General features: G+C 44.7%; 1 protein-coding gene across 2 annotated transcripts in view; it reads left to right on the plus strand.

Annotated features, from left to right (window-relative positions):
- LOC309522235 (uncharacterized protein) overlaps window positions 1–17,818 on the plus strand; it is a 120,872-nt gene that overhangs the window by 19,160 nt on the left and 83,894 nt on the right. For both annotated transcript variants that reach the window (XR_014214990.1, XM_082205410.1), the window contains exons 3-6: window positions 6,742–6,802; window positions 9,711–9,806; window positions 16,357–16,524; window positions 17,540–17,665. Coding sequence is in view for 1 of the 2 variants with exons in the window: in XM_082205410.1 (XP_082061536.1) it covers window positions 6,742–6,802; window positions 9,711–9,806; window positions 16,357–16,524; window positions 17,540–17,665 (451 nt within the window). In the remaining variant the exon portion in view is untranslated. The remainder of the gene's footprint in view (window positions 1–6,741; window positions 6,803–9,710; window positions 9,807–16,356; window positions 16,525–17,539; window positions 17,666–17,818) is intronic.

The following is a 17,818-nucleotide window of genomic DNA, read 5'->3' on the forward strand; positions in this document are numbered from 1 at the left end:
AGCAATATTTTATCATGGTCTCCTTATTGCAGTCAAAGGTAGATTGCAAAAGGTCAGTGTATTCCAAGTACATTTGTTAAGATCCTCCCCCCCCCCATTAACTAGCAGTGATATCAGTGCAGATGAAACTGCCATGCTTTTTTGAAGCAAAGGATATTTCAGACCCTCCAAGAGTCCCTATTTTCCAGGGACAGTCCCAGATTTACTGGAGCTGTCCTAGTTTTTGACATAATCCCAGAATGTCCCAGGAAGCCCCTATTTTCATCAAAGAAATGTTGGAGGGTATGGAGTTATCCAACTCCCCAAGCCATCTGAAGATAGTCCTGTATAGGGAAGTTTTTTTCAAGTTTAGTGTTTTATTGTGTTTTTATATAATATAATAAATCTTTATTGCGGTCCAAAGACCCATAACATAGATTCAGAATAAAATATAGATTCATACAGACAACCCCCTGGGAGAGGAAGACCAAGACAATATTTGTTTAGTCTTGAGTATGTTGATCTGTGATACGTATGACTACCAAAAGAAACTTTGCCATGGCCACTGTGATCATAGAATCATAGAATCATAGAGTTGGAATAGACCACAAGGGCCATCGAGTCCAACCCCCTGCCAAGCAGGAAACACCATCAGAGCACTCCTGACATATGGTTGTCAAGCCTCTGCTTAAAGACCTCCAAAGAAGGAGACTCCACTGATATCATTAGACTTGTCATTCAGAAGATATTCAGTATAGTAGGCTTCAGATTTACCCGGCCGATTTGCCAGTCAGGGTTTAATCAATAGATCCCTAGCTTGCTCATATTGTCTGCAATACAGTAGGATATGCCTCATACAGTTGACGTCCTGAGAGCATGCACAGACCCTATTCTGATAAGGGATGCCTCTCAGTCTGCCATTTAGCACTTCTTCTGATGGGAATTCATTTAATCTGGCTTTGGTAAAAAGATGCTGATAAGTTGGTATAGACAGATTTCTAAGATATGCAGGTGTCTGAAAATCGAACCCATAGTGAATTCCTACTGCTATCGGGCCACAGATAACATGAGATTGAGATCGGAGATCACTATGTGGTATTTCCCAGAGCATTTGCCTCAGAGATGTTTTTATATATGTTGGAAGCTGCTGCCCAGAGGCCTTGGGGCAACCCTCAGATGGGTGGAGTATAAATTATTATTATTATTATTATTATTATTATTATTATTATTATTATTATTATTAAATAGGACGTCCCTATTTTCATTAGAGAAACATTGGAGGGTATGATATTTGTGTCTTTGGCACACACTTATACCAAGTACACAGACCTTTTGAATTGTTTCAAATACTTTTACCAATTATTGTATAAAATCAGTAAGCTGGATATGGCTACTTCTGCAGAATCACATGTGCATAACATTGCAAATTTTATTCTGTTTACATATGTCACGGTTTCCCATCTTCTAGTGAAAGAGATTCCAAACTCTTGTTAGGAGGATATGTTCAATGCTCTATTTCTCTGTGGCAAAGTAAAACTCTGATAATGTCCTCATGATTGCATCCCACTTGATCACTTGAATTTCCAGGAACTATCAGATCAGTGGGATTCAAAACCTTCTTCCCTTAAGGAATCCTTGACATGAATTTGCCTTTCAAGGAGCGGATGCACATGGCAAAGGTTTGGCGAGCATGTTGTTAGGCGCATTCCTCAATTAGTGCAAAGCATCAACACACCTGACCTATTATATTTAGCTATGTGTTCCACAAGAACTGAGAGTATAGCCAAAATGTCTGGCACTTTCAAGACTGCACATCATAATAATAATTTTATTATTTATACCCCACCCATCTGTCTGGGTTTCCCTAGCCACTCTTGGTGGCTTACACATTGCAAGGATATATTGTTAAAGGCACATAAGCTGTTGTCCACCATTGCTGCTCTTCTCATTAATAAACCTCTTAGCCCCCAGGGTTCCCTGGAACACAGTCTGAAAACTTCAGTCTTGAACTGAAAATGGCTGTTTCTGTCTTGCACGTTGATTTGATCATTATATTCACTATCTTTGGTTGTTTATTTTTAAATGTGTTAGAGGTTGCTCTGGGCATCCTTCATGACATGGGTGGGGAACCAACAGTTGTTCCTGGACTGCAACACCATTATCCCTGACTATTGACCATGCAGAAGGTCAATGGAGTTGATGGGAGCTGCAGTTTAAAACATCTGGAGGGCCACAGCTTTCCCACCCCTTCTTTCTGACAACACAAATGAGCCCATGCTGAGAAAATATGAAAAGGCAGCAGACAGGAAGTGCTAACATCCACTAGGCTACGCCTAATGTCATCACACTTGTGTGCAGACACTAACATGAGAGCCACTGTGGTGTACAGTGATATCTCAGGTTACATACGCTTCAGGTTACAGACGCTTCAGGTTACAGACTCCGCTAACCCAGAAATAGTACCTCGGGTTAAGAACTTTGCTTCAGTAAAAGGCGAAAGATCTATACGATCTGAAGAGAAACCAGAGCTAAAGTGGTGCTTCAGGTTAAGAACAGTTTCAGGTTAAGAACGGACCTCCGGAACGAATTAAGTACTAACCTGAGGTACCACTGTACTGGTTAGAGTGCTGGACTGGGCCCTGGGCAGCCAGGGTTCAAAACCCCACTCAGCCACAAAACTCACTCAGCGATCTTGGGCTGGTTACTGTCTTGAAGCCTAAGCTACCTCACAAAGCTGTTGTTAGCCTGAAATGAGGTGGGGCAGAACCATATATGCTGCCTTGAGTCCTTTGGATGAAAGATGGGATAGAAATGTTATAACAAATAAAATAAAATATTTTAAAATAAGGTATACAATATGGGTTTTACCTAGTGGGCACTTTATAATTAATCCCCACCACCACCCTCCTTGCCCTGCACTTGTGATTCTCAGTGAGGATCTCCAGCTGTTGTAGTTGGGAATGAACCTTCCATGTCCGTATGAGTCAACTCCTGGATGCAAGTCCTTGATACCAGGGACTCCTACGCAATCAGCCCTGGTTAAAGGAACGTGGATGGTTTGGCAGGCTTTGATCAGGTTGCTCTGCAACCCCATCAAGACCGACATGTCTCCTGTTTGCTCCTCTCCTACCTCCCTCGGGTAAAGTATGTCAGGGCCTTGCAATACATAAAGCCTTCTCTCAGGGTGGGCTGAAGGCAGGAGGTATCAGAAGGAGTTGCAAAAGAGACTGAAGAGGGATCAGGGTTCTATGCATGAGGCAGGCTGTAATTAAGCGTAGCGTGTGTGCTCTGGCAACAAGCCAAGCATTCCAGCCAAAGGGCAGAAGAACCAGAAGAACCAACATTTCTGCCACTATCCTTGTAATGGGGCTTATGAAAGAGGTAGCTCCCAGGGTGGGGAGGAGGTGCTGTCATCACCCATTCTGAATTGGAAGAGCTCTCTTCCCTCAGCCTCGGGCTCTTTCTGTTCATTGGGGCTTTTTCATACAGAGTCATGGTGTCTGCGTTGACTGCACTGCTGGTTCGGGGACCTCAGGGTTTGACTTAGCCCAGCAAGTCACCTTGCATGTTCAGGACCCACTTCAAGCACAGTAGAGTTATGGAACGTGTGACCACCAAATGTTCTCGGACTCCAGCTCCTATCAACCCCAGCCTGCCTGGCCAGTGGTCAGTAATGAAGGGAGCTCTGGTCCAAGAAGATCTGCAGGGCCACAGCTTCCCCATCTCTGGAACAGAGGTTTGCAAGACCAGCTTCTATTATGGCTAGCCGTATGAAGCTTCTGATGGCCAGGCCTGTCCTTCTGTCCTTGAATGGGTTTCTGCTTGTTGAATTTGTTCCCTTACCCCTGCTTGAAGGCTCCTACGCCAGATCTGAAAATGGGCGAACATTTCCATGGCCCCGGCCTAATTCTGTGAAAGCACTTCATTGTGAAATACCTCGGGTTACAAACACCTCAGATTACAAACGCTTCAGATTACGGACTCCGCTCAACCAGAAATAGTACCTTGGGTTAAGAATTTTACCTCAGGATGAGAACAGAAATTGTGTGGCGGCGGCACAGCGGCAGTGGGAGGCCCCATTAGCTAAAGTGATACCGCCGGTTAAGAACGGTTTCAGGTTAAGAACAGACCTCCAGACTGAATTAAGTTCGTAACCAGAGGTAGCACTGTAATGAGTAGCGAAGTACATCCATGGTGATAGGCTCTGATATGTCACTGCCAGGGCTTTTTTTCAGCCAGATTTCACTGGAGCTCAGCTCTGGCACCTCTCAGGTGGGCACCATTGCCATTCTAAGAGAACAAGGCAGATGTTTGTACTGAGCTCCAACACCTCTTCTAGAAAAATAGCACTGGTCACTGCACACGTTAGAAAAACACCCTTTTAATGAAGGGCACGAAAGAAGCACTAAGGTGACCAGACCTGTGGAGATTGTTCCACTACCCTACCCAAATTTTCTGTGTTCTGCAAGAAATGAGAGAAGCGTGAGGAAAACCGAAGAATACAATAGTGTGATGTTGATGGTGTCCTGCAAATGCCCTGGAAAATGTCAGTGAACAAAGTGTGGCTGTTACATAGTAAATGCCTAGTGTAGAAGTTATAGATGGATTTCAAAGGGGATTAGACAGTCTGGTGGAGAATAAAGCTATCAGTGGCTACTAGTCAAGAACCTGCATGCCTTTGAGTACCAGTTTCTGGAGAACAACAGCAGAAGAAAGCTATTGTCCTTCTGTCCAACTTCTGTGTTTGCCATAGGCATCTGGTTGGAAACACAATGCAGAAGGGGACAGACCAGTCCATCTCAGCAGAGCTCTTCTTATTTGTGTTCAGGTTCAGCCCCCACTTTGCCCCCAGTCTGTCACATTTAAAGAGAGAGACTTATTCTCCAGGTTGCAGCCTGGGAACCCTACTGTGAGGCACTGTGCATTGCTAAGGCACAAGGTGCAAACTGAAACCAACATCTTAAGGTAATTTAAAGAGCAGAGGGGGAAAGAATTAAATGCAGTTTCCTGGTTCTGTCCAGAAACCTAAAGGCGGGGGGCAGGAGTAAAATGTATCACAGTCGTATCGATAACACACAACATCTGGAGCCCTCCAGCCATGCCTCAACACCACTCTCATTTGATCTCAGGAAAGGCATGCTTTTTATTACTTAGACAATAACAAGCTATTGCATTACTGAAGAGAAAGCATTCTAAGTTGTTAGGGGATATTAATGCAGTCCATTGTGTTCACAGCTTGCCTCAGGGGCCCCTGTGGGACCTTCATGCCACCCAAGGCTACATTCCATTACTTCCTGTTGAGAAGAAAATGGATCACAAGTGTCTTTATGACTGCAGACTGCCAGCATCACAAAATGGAGTTGCCTCACTCCCATCCCATCTTCTTTAGCTCCTTAACAAACCTGTTTAAAACACCTACAGTGATGGGGCCTCTTCTGGGAACTTAGATACAAGGGGGCACCACCCTGTCCATCCAGTTCTGTTAAGCCTGGAGACGTTGGCATTGTCATCCTTTGGCAAAGCTGTATGTCAGTTGAGCAGATGAAATTGGAGATGTAGGGCTTTGAGACCTTAGTCATTGTAGCTCTAACGTTTGCTGCTGCACTCTGTAGAAAGGATGGAAGCAGCAGGTGGTGGTGGTGAACATCAGTCAACACAATGCAACTCTTCCCATCATAATAATATAAAATGGCAACAGCTGCCCTAGGGGTCTGCTCTGTTTTTGGTGTTCTCTAGAAAGGGTTCCATTAGTTGAGCCCCTTGATTCACATTTTGAAACATTATAATTATTGTTCCATGCACTATAATTATTGTTCCATGCAGGGGGGTGGCAGATGCCGTTTCTTATACCATAGGATATAATGTAAGCATTCTTGATGCAGATAAGGTAAGAGAGAAGCACCGCCATGGGAAGTAACCATATGAAATGGGCATTTGATGCAGAGTTTCCCAAACTCCCAAGCTGTTTTTGGACTACAATTCCCATCATCCTTGACCATTGGTCCTGCTAGCTTTGGATGATGGGAGTTGTAGTCCAAAAACAGCTGGAAACTCAAGTTTGCAAAATCCTGATCTGATGTGATAAGGAACTGCAGTGTGGTGTTGGAGAAGACCAGAAAGGAGCTACAGCCACCAGCCACAATCGTTTTGAACTGTGCTTGGGAAGAAGGAAATGGGGTGGTGCAGATGAAGGAAATCTCTTTTGTTCTTTGAGGCAGTGGGATGACGTGATTAGCCACATGCTAATTAGAGATTATTTTCCTACATCTTCTGCACTCGCCCAGTGCCCTTATTTCGTCTGCTATTATTTCTCACATTATTTCTCCTCCCAAACATTTTCTAGTCATTCTGCAGACTCTTTAGGGCAGGGGCAGTCTCTTATTGCAGCATTATCTGTACAGGATCCAGCAGAATGGGCCCATCATTCAAAATTATGTCTCTAAGAGGTATGATAATTCACAAGTTAATGAGATGATAGCTCAGGCGTGACTTTTTTCTGGCGTGTGAGTGGGATGGGATGGATGTAAAGAAAACACCGGTTCTGTTTCCTAAACAGAAAATGGAAATCAATCTAGAGCAGCTAAATTATATGCACTGTTTAAATTATACCTTCTGCCATTCCGTTCATACCAATCATCCCTCTTTTCCTTTAGATATGCGGAAGAAATAAACAAACAGATCTTGAGAGCCTAAATTATATACACTGCTTAAATTATACCTTTTGCCATTTCATTCATACCAGCCATCCTTCCTTTCCTTTAGATATGAGGAAGAAATAAACAAACGCACTGGGATGGAATTCACCTTCATGACACTCAAAAAGGTAAAGTAGACCCAAAACTCTTCAGTTTCACATCCATGCAGTGGTAAGGCTGGTTCCCAGCCCTATACCCTCCTCCCTTGATGACAGCTGCATCACTGGCAAGGTTTACATAAAATCTCTTATGGAAGAGAGAGAAAACTTTTAAAGGCTTTTCCATTTTGGGGGGTTGGGCCATTCTTTTGTTTAAACCAGGAACCCCAAGATTGCTGCTTTGGAATGGACACAGGCAGGCATGAGAGAGAGACAAAAAGAGAGAAAATGGACTGGTTTTGAATGGGGTGGATATGGTTTCAAAGAGGAAGAAAAATGGAAATAGTGTGGTTAGACCTGACTAAGTTGTGTCTGCCTGAAAAGGGTGGTTATAGGTCCATTTGGACCACTAGGAATAAATGAAAAACAAACACAGTGATTATTTAAACCAAAAGTGTTGAAGTTCAAAAAGGTGTCAATTATCTCTTTTTTAATATAATTTATACGCTGAAAAAAATATTACTGAAATGAATAAAGTGAAAGAGGGGTTAAAAATTGAGTTCTCAAAATTAGACAATTTGGCTTTTTAATTTTCAAAATGGATTTGCACTTTCTAATCCAACTTGTTAGTTTTGTCAATGTCCTGGCTGCCACTTACAGGACAAGCGAAACTTGGACTGCGATAATTGTTAAATCCTTACAGCATTTGTTATTTCTAGATACTGCTGTAAATGAATCATGATTTTGGGCAGCAGCCATATTATTGTATTGAATAATTTTGGCCTCTGACCTTGATTATAATTATTCTTCCGAAAAGGAGGTTTTAAAAACATTGGAACCAAGACAACCTGTAATTGTTGATTGTCATCTGGCAGTCAGACAAGCATGTCTGGGACAAACCTGTATGATTATAAGAAACTTGTTCAAGATTTCCATGATGTTTTAAGTGCAAACAGAAATTTCCAGCCTTTCCTGTTCTTAAGGCATAACGACGCTCTTGTGTTACTTCTAAGTTGCCTCACTCCACCTCTTGATGGACAGCCTTGAATGTTCATTGAAGGTGATTGCTATGGGGACCTTTAAGTACGAAGCAAAGCTGGGCGTCAAAAAATATTCTCTGTGATATACTGCTGCTGCTATGAATTACGAATTCCTTTTACATGTGTCCATCCTGCATTGAAACCAGCTTGCAACTACCTTTCTGTTTACTCTGCTGGTGCCATTCAACAGCCTAAGTTTTTCTTCTAATTCAAAGAGTAATTTGTGGACCAGCCCAACTTCCTTCCTTCTGTGAGCCACCTAATTTCCAACAGAATGAAGAGTTATATGCAGCAATGTCATACCATTTGGGCAAGGGCTTCTCCTTGTGCAACAAAACTTTCCCTCCCTCTCCCCCCCCATTCCTCCCAAATCTGTTTATGAGGTTCCCCCTAACCAGAGTCACCATCTTTGCAAGTTGATTGAGTGGCCGGATCGACATCCTGATGTCACATGTGTGATGTCCTGAGGGCCGGGGGGCAGAGCCGAACGTCCTCTAAACATTGAGGGGGTCTGGTCTCATCAAAAATACATTGGGGGGGACTGCCTTAGCCCCTAGGAGTTGGTGTAAAGGTAAAGGCAAAGGTGAAGGGACCCCGACCATTAGGTCCAGTCGCAGACGACTCTGGGGTTGTGACGCTCATCTCGTTTTACTGGCCGAGGGAGCAGGCGTTTGTCCGCAGTTTTTCCGGGACATGTGGCCAGCATGCCTAAGCTGCTTCTGGCAAAACAAGAGCAGCACATGGAAATGCCATTTACCTTCCCACTGGAGCAGTACCTATTTATCTACTTGCACTTTGACGTGCTTTCGAACTGCTAGGTTGGCAGGAGCAGGGACCAAGCAACAGGAGCTCACCCCGTTGCAGGTATTCAAACCACCGACCTTCCGATCAGCAAGCCCTAGGCTCTGTGGTTTAGACCACAGCGCCATCCGTGTCCCAGGAGTTGGTGTGCATGCCCCTAACCCTCCAGAGCAAATGGCAGCATGAGGAAAAGGAGAGGGAAGGGAAGTTTGTTGCAGAAGCCCTTGTACAAATGGAGAAACTTTGTTTGATGCAACCCTAAAGCAGTGATAAAATCTTACATATATTTTGGGACATGGAGCGAAAAGGGATGTGTATAATCCAAACCTAAATGAGAGCAGGTACACATACCAGAACTCCCTCAATCTGTGATTTTGGTTTCCAAACAGGAAATTTGGAGTTCCTCTAAAGTAGGGATATGGAACCTGTGGCCCTCTGGATGCCGTTGGACTCCAACTCCCATCAGCCCCATTCAACACGGTTAATGATCAGGGATGATGGGGGTTGTGGACCAATAGCATCTGGGTGGCCTCCTCAAAAGCTTCCGAAAAGTTTCCCAACAAGAAGATAGGTGGAGGAGGAAAAGCAAACCTGGAAAGTAGATTGTACACACATTGTGATCTTCCATAGCAACGATCAGCTTCAGAAGAAGGCTGGGTGAGTGTTGGTGTGGCAGCAGTGAGACTGAATATGCTTGCCATCACCTTATACAAATTGAGCATGCCCCAGAATAATCTGTACTGCCTGGAGATGCAGTAAGAGCATTCATTAACAAAGAAGTCAACATGGAAAGTGTTCCTGAAAAGCACAAGGTTTTTTAAAACCACTGATCTTTGACATGGGTGTATGTTTTTAAGCAGCTTGCATTTTGTAACGGCGCATATGGAAGTAGGAGAATCGGTGTATGATTATTCAAGCCCTGTGGTATTGAATGGGGAAGGTCAGCGTTGTGGTAGGAATGAGAGCATCTAAGCACTGGTCAGCAGAGGGTACTTCCTCCCTCCCCAACAATATGTTGGGGCACTCTTAACTTTTGGTCAAAGGTTCCAGCTCAAATGAAAAAACACGAACTCTTCTTCTCTTGCTGTTCTACACAGGATCTGGACAACGGCTTCCTGCACAAAACTGAACTTGAAGCGAAACTGAGTGGACTTCTTGCTGTAGCAGAGTTGATGAAAAATATCTATGAACAGGTAAGAGGAAGCATGAAAGAGCAAGGTGGGCTACAGGTGTGTTTTGCTTGCATAAAGATTGGACTGTTGGTCTATGGTAAATTTCCAGAGAGAGATTTATGTTCCATGTATGTTCCTAATTCAGTGAAGGTTCTCCATAGTGCTTGTTCAGTTTTTAAACAAAACACAGAGACACCTGTGGGTTACAGCTCATTCTCCATACAAAATCAGTGCAAAGCGAACAATGTTGCTGCATAATAATTGGTGGGAACCATGCAATTTGATCTTACAACACTGTCTGAGGCGTCAGAGCACACCAAGGGACACTTTCTCAGCCAAGGCTGATCCCTTAAGAACAGCCTTGCAAGACAAGGCAAACTCTTTTTTCAAAACAACAACGACAACAGCACAGTAGCTTCAATGATGGCCAGAGACAAATTAGGAAGACAACTGCAAATTATATTTTTTAAAAATAAATAAATCAGGGTTTATTTACTTTGACAAAATGCATAGAGCATGTAGCTGTGACCCTTCCAAAACATATTACACCAGTTACGACCCAAGCTGAGAAGCAAGACCTCTAATCTCCCCCAGGCACAGGATCTGCAGCCAGGGTGCAATGACAGCCCTATTTCTTTGAGACACAAACATCTTCAGCTACTTCAGGAAGGAATTCCCCAGCAGCACTCACTCTCCTGCCCACATCGCCCTCATTGCATTTGGCCTAGATACATAATCAGACGGTGACTTTTCCTTAGGAATTCAAGATATTATATCCGCAAGGAGAGTCTGATGAACTGCTTGGCTCAATCTCGCATGACAGTTCCTCTCCCTTGTGGAGACTGGCCCAGCCTTGCCAGTTGCTTTGGAAAGCCCATTCCGTTGAGGACAATCTTTCTCACTCTCGTTTGTCAACCCATTTCTGTTTTGCTCTTGGAATCCTGCTCCAATACCTTATTCTTAAACCAAGCTTTTCTGCAATCACTCCGACCCCATCTACCACCTTCTACCTGTGCCAGATATAGCACCTTTGCCCTGCCCTCTCTTGAAATGCAGGCTCACTTCAAGTCACTTGACCTTCCCGGCTTTCTCTAATGCCAAACAAATTAAGGAAGAGGTGTTTCAAAGCTTTCCTGAGCTTTATCATGCACATTGAGGTTTATCATGCACATTGAGGTTTAGAACTCCCATTTATTGCTCCCATTTCACAGACAGCGCTCCAGCGATCAGCATAAAATGACTCCAAGGTTATTACATTAATGGAGTGGCCTGTTAATTAAAGTAGAGCTAGTTTGTCACCATGTCTCCTTTGCTTCCATTTTTCTTGTGCATTGGTTGCTTCGGCCAGAAGGTAGAGACCGTAATGGTTGCTAGGACTGGCAAAGATTACTTTTCTTAGGCTCTTTCCATGGTTGTCTTGTACCTTCCTGTGCCTCTGGTCCTTTTCCTCCCTACTTTCTATTTCACAAGCAGTCTTGGTAGGCAGAGAGCCAACAGAAGTTTCCATATACAAATGCAAATGTCACCAGCAGTAAGAGATCATAACAGCAGCAGTGGATTCCCCTATCCAAAGCCCACCCGCTTTTCCCTCAGATTGCACCGTACACATTTTAGCACCCTCAGATCCTCAGCTTCAGGATCCTTTACTTATTTCAAGCAGGTTACTAGACTTTAAGGTTACTGAAGTAAGTTTGAAAATGTCTAGGACAAAAATTCAGAAGACAAAGTAGAGGCTGAATAGGATTTCAGGTGTCCAAGACACATAGCTGAATATTCTGGGTAAACACTGGGAGGGAAAAATGGCTATCAGAAGCAATATGTGAACAGACAAGTGCACAGTTGTTTGACCTGCTTCATTCATAACCACTGTGGGATCTACAGATGGAGGGTAGCATACAAATTTAGTAAATAATTATGCCCAGCTTTACATGGCACTGAAATCTAGGCATTTTAAACGCAAACAGCCCCACCTCTGTTGTGCACGAACAGAGGAGAAGTCAGAGTTATAACCAAGCCTAGATTGCAGTAGTGTTAGGAGTAGGAATGTATGGATGTGTCCAGGGCTATATTTAGGTTTGATGAGGCCCTAAGCTACTGAAGGTAATGTCCTTTGTCAACAACAAATTGTCGCTGTTTTTTGTGTTGAATGTATGCTATGTGGTATTTTATGGACCTAATAGGTTTCTAAAGCCATTTGCACATAACAAAATATGTATTTTATCAAAGTAATTGATATAGAAATGAGCAAACCAGTGATATTTTAGGGAGCAGGCTAGCAGGCAGGGCCCATTACTTACATCATAGGAGTCTACACAAAACAAAACACCGTTGCTGCATGTGGGTTTTATTTTATTTGTTTTTTATCTTATATTTTGGAAATGTACATCCAGGTGTTTTTTTCCTTTAAATTTTTTGGGGGCCCCCAAGAGAGTGGGACCCTAAGCCAGTGGCAGAGCTTCATGTTCTGGGGCCGGAGGGCGGAGAGCAGATGGGGGCGCGGCTGGCATGTGTCCCAAGGCATGGCGCGCCACCCAAATGGGCGTGGCGCCCAGCATTAGCGGGAGGCAGCTACGATGGCACCCCACTGGGATCACACTGCCGGGAGCGCTGCGTTCCCCCCTCACTCCTCTCCCTCCGCCAGTGCCCTAAGCTATAGGCTGTTTAGCTTATATGTAAATCCAGTACTGGGTGTGTCTCAATCCACGTTCCTCTACTATTTTCCGTTTCACAGCTATTGGTTAATTTTGCACAAGCCTTTCTTCTGTTTCTCTGTCCAACATTATGGAAATAACTTTTCTAAACATATCATAGCACTTGAGGTGGGAGAGAAGTTCCATTCAGTTCATTCTATAGGCAAATCTACCAAATTTGCACTTCCCAGTCCGATATGCAAATCGATGGCCTGCGGTGAAACTTTTCCTAGGGGAACAGTTAGGGCCAGAGGCGCCAGCTTGTGACAGTGATGGGGGTGTGACGTCACGTTTGTGAGCTTCCTGGGCTTTGGGAAGAAGGCACCAGGGGAACATTTAGGGCTCTAGCCTAGTTCCCCTAGTCCACTGACCGCACCCCACTGATGCAAACCAAAATACAGCTATCTTTCAGCATTTGCAGTTATCCAAATTTTGTGATACAGTTATCTAACCAAACAGTGTCTACCATATATATATATATATATATATATATATATATATATATATATGCATGTATTAGGGGAAATGGTATCAAGGTGGCATTGTTTGTGCTTCAAGTATCTAGATTGAAGATTCTGGGCCATGAAAAACAGGGTATGAATGAAAAGGGTCAAGCAAGTGCAGTTGTTTAAATTTTTGTTGAGTAGCCAGTCATTTTAATTATTGTTATCTGGTGTTTTAATGGGGTTTAAAGAGTGTACACTGCCCTGATATTTTATCAGAGGGTGGTGTATATAAATAAAAATGTGCACACATGCCCGCATGATTTGCTCATATATGTTTATATATTGTGTTCTGATAGCCTTTTGCCCCTCCCAATCTTTAAACAGAACCTTCAGCTACATGTCTTGAAAACTGGATATTCTGTTCAGCCTTCACTTTGTCAGAGTCCATGCATTTACAGAGGGGGAGCCCTGTTGGTCTTTAGCAGCAAAATCAACTACCTTAAAGATAAAATTAATGAAGTGGCTAATGGCTCAAGGGACGCGGGTGGCAATGTGGGTTAAACCACAGAGCCTAGGACTTGCCGATCAGAAGGTTGGTGGTTCAAATCCCCGCGACGGGGTGAGCTCCCGTTGCTCGGTCCCTGCTCCTGCCAACCTAGCAGTTTGAAAGCACGTCAACGTGCAAGTAGATAAATAGGTATCGCTCTGGCGGGAAGGTAAACGGCATTTCCGTGCGCTGCTCTGGTTCGCCAGAAGCGGCTTAGTCATGCTGGCCACATGACCCGGAAGCTGTACGCTGGCTCCCTCGGCCAATAAAGCGAGATGAGCGCCGCAACCCCAGAGTCGGTCACGACTGGACCTAATAGTCAGGGGTCCCTTTACCTTTACCTTTAATGGCTCATGACAAAGCCATCTGCCTGGCTCTGCCTTCTGCCATGACTCTGCCTCTTGTCCCCTCCCCAAAGTTGCTAGCCTTAATTGCTGTAGAGGTAACATATCCTGGGTGTAGCCATTCTTCTGTGAATGCTTCAGAACTGTGCACACATACTTCTCTCTGCATCTATACCTCTAGGCTTTAGTTCCTTTTAAAATGAAGATGAGGGGTGTGCAAAAATTCTTGTTTACTTTACTCAGGAAATAGGTATATGTGGAAGAGACAGTAATTTGAGAACTCTATTTGGTGGCAAGCAGTTTTTTGCTACAGGTGGGCAAACCATGGATTCCAGCCTCTGCCTTTGTTCCTTCCCAGTGAGGCAAGAGTCAGGGCAAGCAAAACTGCAACCCTCCATGTGGAAACAGTTTTAAACTTCCCATAAAAGTGAGGAAAAACAGAAGGGCTGAGACTGGTGGAGTTAAGCCATTTGCCTAATGGAGATTGGCTGTCACAAACCAAGGTTGTTTGGAGAAAAGCATAGGTTGGAGAAGGAGGAAGCTGGACAAAAACACCCAAAGTGTTCTGGCTTCGGAATCCTTCAAGTTAGATCTTGCCTGCCCTTCAGCCACGCAGGCATGTGTGTGTGGTTTGCTTTCTGGGATTATGATGCCTTTGAGAGTTACTGAGCTGAATCCCATCTTTATTAGGTGCAGTCCGGGCACCATTCCTCTGTATCATGACAGTATCAGTCATCCTGTGGGTATGTGCCAGAGGTCAGGGAGCTGCTACATGTGAGAGAGAGGGAGAGAGAGAGAGAGAGAGAGAGAGAGAGAGAGAGAGAGAGAGAAGGAAAGAAAAAAGGAAGGGAGGGAGGGAGAAAAGGAGGAAGGAAGGAAGGAAGGAAGGAAGGAAGGAAGGAAGGAAGGTAGGTTTTGGATCTAGGTGGAAATAGGGAATAGCTCATGGGCAGAGCTCATATTTTCATGCAAAAGGTCTCGGGTTCATTTCCAGATGGGATGTTAGGATTTCACCCCTCCCTATGCTGCAGTTATAGGATTGTTGGATCACATGTCTGTATGTACCGTATTTTTCGCCCTATAGGACGCACTTTTCCCCCTCCAAAAATGAAGGGGAAATGTGTGTGCGTCCTATGGGGTGAATGCAGGCTTCAGGAGAGCCCCAGCACCAGCCTCACAAGGTCGGGGGACAGAGGGAGGCGGAACGCCGCCATCCCGCTGTCTTCCGAAGTGGTTTGGAGGCTGACGGCGGGGAGACCCCGCCGCCAGCCCCGCAAGCTCTGGGGACAGTGGGGAGGCGCAGCGCGTCTCCCCGCTGTCCCCGGACCTAATCTGAAGGCAGGCAGCAGGGAGAAGAGCGCTTCTCCCCGCTGCCTGCCCCACAAACTCCAGGGACAGCAGGGAGACGCAGTGCGTCTTCCCGCTGTCCCCGGACCTGATCTCAAGGCGGGCGGCGGGGAGAACAGCGCTTCTCCCCGCTGCCTGCCCCACAAACTCCAGGGACAGCAGGGAGACGCAGTGCGTCTTCCCGCTGTCCCCGGACCTGATCTCAAGGCGGGCGGCGGGGAGAACAGCGCTTCTCCCCGCTGCCTGCCCCACAAGCGCCTGGGGGGGAAATAATTTTTTTTCTTCCCCCCCCAAAAAAAAAACTTGATGCGTCCTATGGGCCGGTGCGTCCTATGGGGCGAAAAACACGGTAATGCATTTCAGCTGCTGATTGTTTGAGCTATAGAAGCAGAAAGGGAGATACGCTGTTAGCTCCCTACCTCCCACTGTTCTCTCACAGCGATGTTTTGTTTCAGCATTCTCTCTGAGGAAGAGAGAAAGAGGAGCCATGTTTATTTTATACTGTTTGTACTGTTATGCTTGGTTTCATTACACTAAATAAGGATTAGATGTTGCACCTCAAGGCTAACGCTTCTATTTTGGACTCTGCTGGTCATGTGCTCGTGTCCCAGGAGAGTATGGGTCGCATCAGCGTGACGGGAGACCGGAGTGAAGAATCCCGGGCGACACTGCATTGGGGAAAGGCACAAGGCCTCGGCATTATCTCCCAACAGGAAACACCCCTTCTTGACACCCCAGTGTGCTGATGCTGGTTAGCATAGACATTTCTGAGCAAGATGGACCAATGGGGGTGGTATGATACTCACCTGCCTTGCAGAGCTACTGTAGGGATTACTGAGGTGTAGGGACATATTTTCCACCTTACACCATCTTCCCCACTGTGGTAAGATGTATCATATTTCTGTTTAAATTATAGTCATTATTTCTAAACTTGCTTCTGCACATATAATGTGTGTGTGCACATTTTATGCAAAGCTGTGACCTCCTTTGCACTCTCTCTGGGCATTGTGCTACGGTTACCTTATGCTAAGACAATGTCGGTGAAAAGTTTTGAATATCAAAAAGTGATAAGTAATGTTAACTGATATTATATCCATGCACAGCTGAGCTTCCAGTCCTTTGTTGTGAGCAGTAATTACACAACCTTGCATATGCATGGCAACAACTCAAGCCCGGTCTTCTTTCTGCTGTACTTAGGAACTTGAAGAGGTGATGTCACAAATCAAGGACATCTCTGTCGTGGTGGGAATTGATAACAACCGATACAACCCTGACCCTCACCGGATCGTGGAGGATGTGAGAGCTCAGTATGAAGACCTGGCTATCAGGAGCTGGGAAGAATTAGAGGCACTCACACGAAGCAAGGTACACATCTGCTTGTCAATGAGAACTTCCCCCAAGCTCTTGATGGTGTCACCAGTCCTAATGGAAAGACACAGCAAAGGTGGAGAGCTTAAAATGCCAGAGCTGCTCAAAGAGAGAATGCAGAAATGGATGGGTGAAGAACTTAATATGAACCAACCTGATCTGCACCTCCCAGACTACTGTGTGGAGATGGGATAGTCTACTAATACATACATATCTGATGTACACCAGAGAGTGGGGTTTTTGGGTCTAATTCCCACAGAATGATTATCTGTTCTGAAATATTAACCCACAGAGGAGTTTGCTGGATGCTTTACAGCTGGCCTGACTATATTTCTCCCAATAGTTCTCTCTTCGCAAAACATACATATATAGCATGTTTCTTAAAAGCCTGGAAAGGTAGCATGTATTTAGGCTGTGTTGAATCACAACCCGAATAGCCCATGGATAGGGCTATTCTGTTAGTATACACTCCGCACTTAGGAAAATGATAGCTGCCTGGTTCCACCATGGCACTACATAGCCTGCAAAAATAGGGCAAGTAGCAACAACAGATAAATGGAAAGGGGTAGACCTGATTCGTCCTTGGTGGGCAGAATTGATTGTCATCTCCCAGTGATGGGAAGGAAGTAAAGAGACCTCAGGAATTTGGCATGAATGGTGATACCCAGATCAAGCATGCTGAAGGAAAGGGGAAGAAAATAAGGATGAATAATGGGAAAGGGGATGTACAAGAAGAAAACAGATTTATCATTCAGTTGGGAAGGATTAGATGCTGCCACTTTGGTCAAAAGGGTAATTCTATATGTGTGTGCTAATCCCCGGGGCTCAAGAGTTCTTAGAAAGGAAGGAAATTTTACACAGAAAGTCCCAGCGGTAATGAGTACAGTCATTGTTGCAGGTTTTCTCAGAAAGGTGTGTTGTTTATGGTCCCTCCATTCCTTGATCCTCTTACTTGGTGCCCATGCGTTGCTTTGTTAACAGGAGGGTAATATATTTTCATTGTCTCCTCCAGCTGAATGAAAGAGAGGTGCTATCTGCTAAGTATGGTGACCATCTGCTTCAAGACCGGAGGGTGATTGCCGAGTTAAACATACAGATCCAGAAAATGAGGTCCTGCATCGTGTCCTTGAAAAGCCAAGTAAGATGTGGCTTGTGGGAGGCGGGAAAACAAGAATGAGAGGGAGAAAACCCAAGACATATGCCAAATCAAGATTTCACAGAGATGTTGTACTCAACACACACACCACACACTTTGTAAAAGTGTATGCTTTTTGCTATTCTAATATTATAT

Source organism: Podarcis vaucheri, assembly GCF_965113315.1.
Source record: "Podarcis vaucheri genome assembly, chromosome: 2".
Classification (NCBI taxonomy): Eukaryota; Metazoa; Chordata; class Lepidosauria; order Squamata; family Lacertidae; genus Podarcis; species Podarcis vaucheri.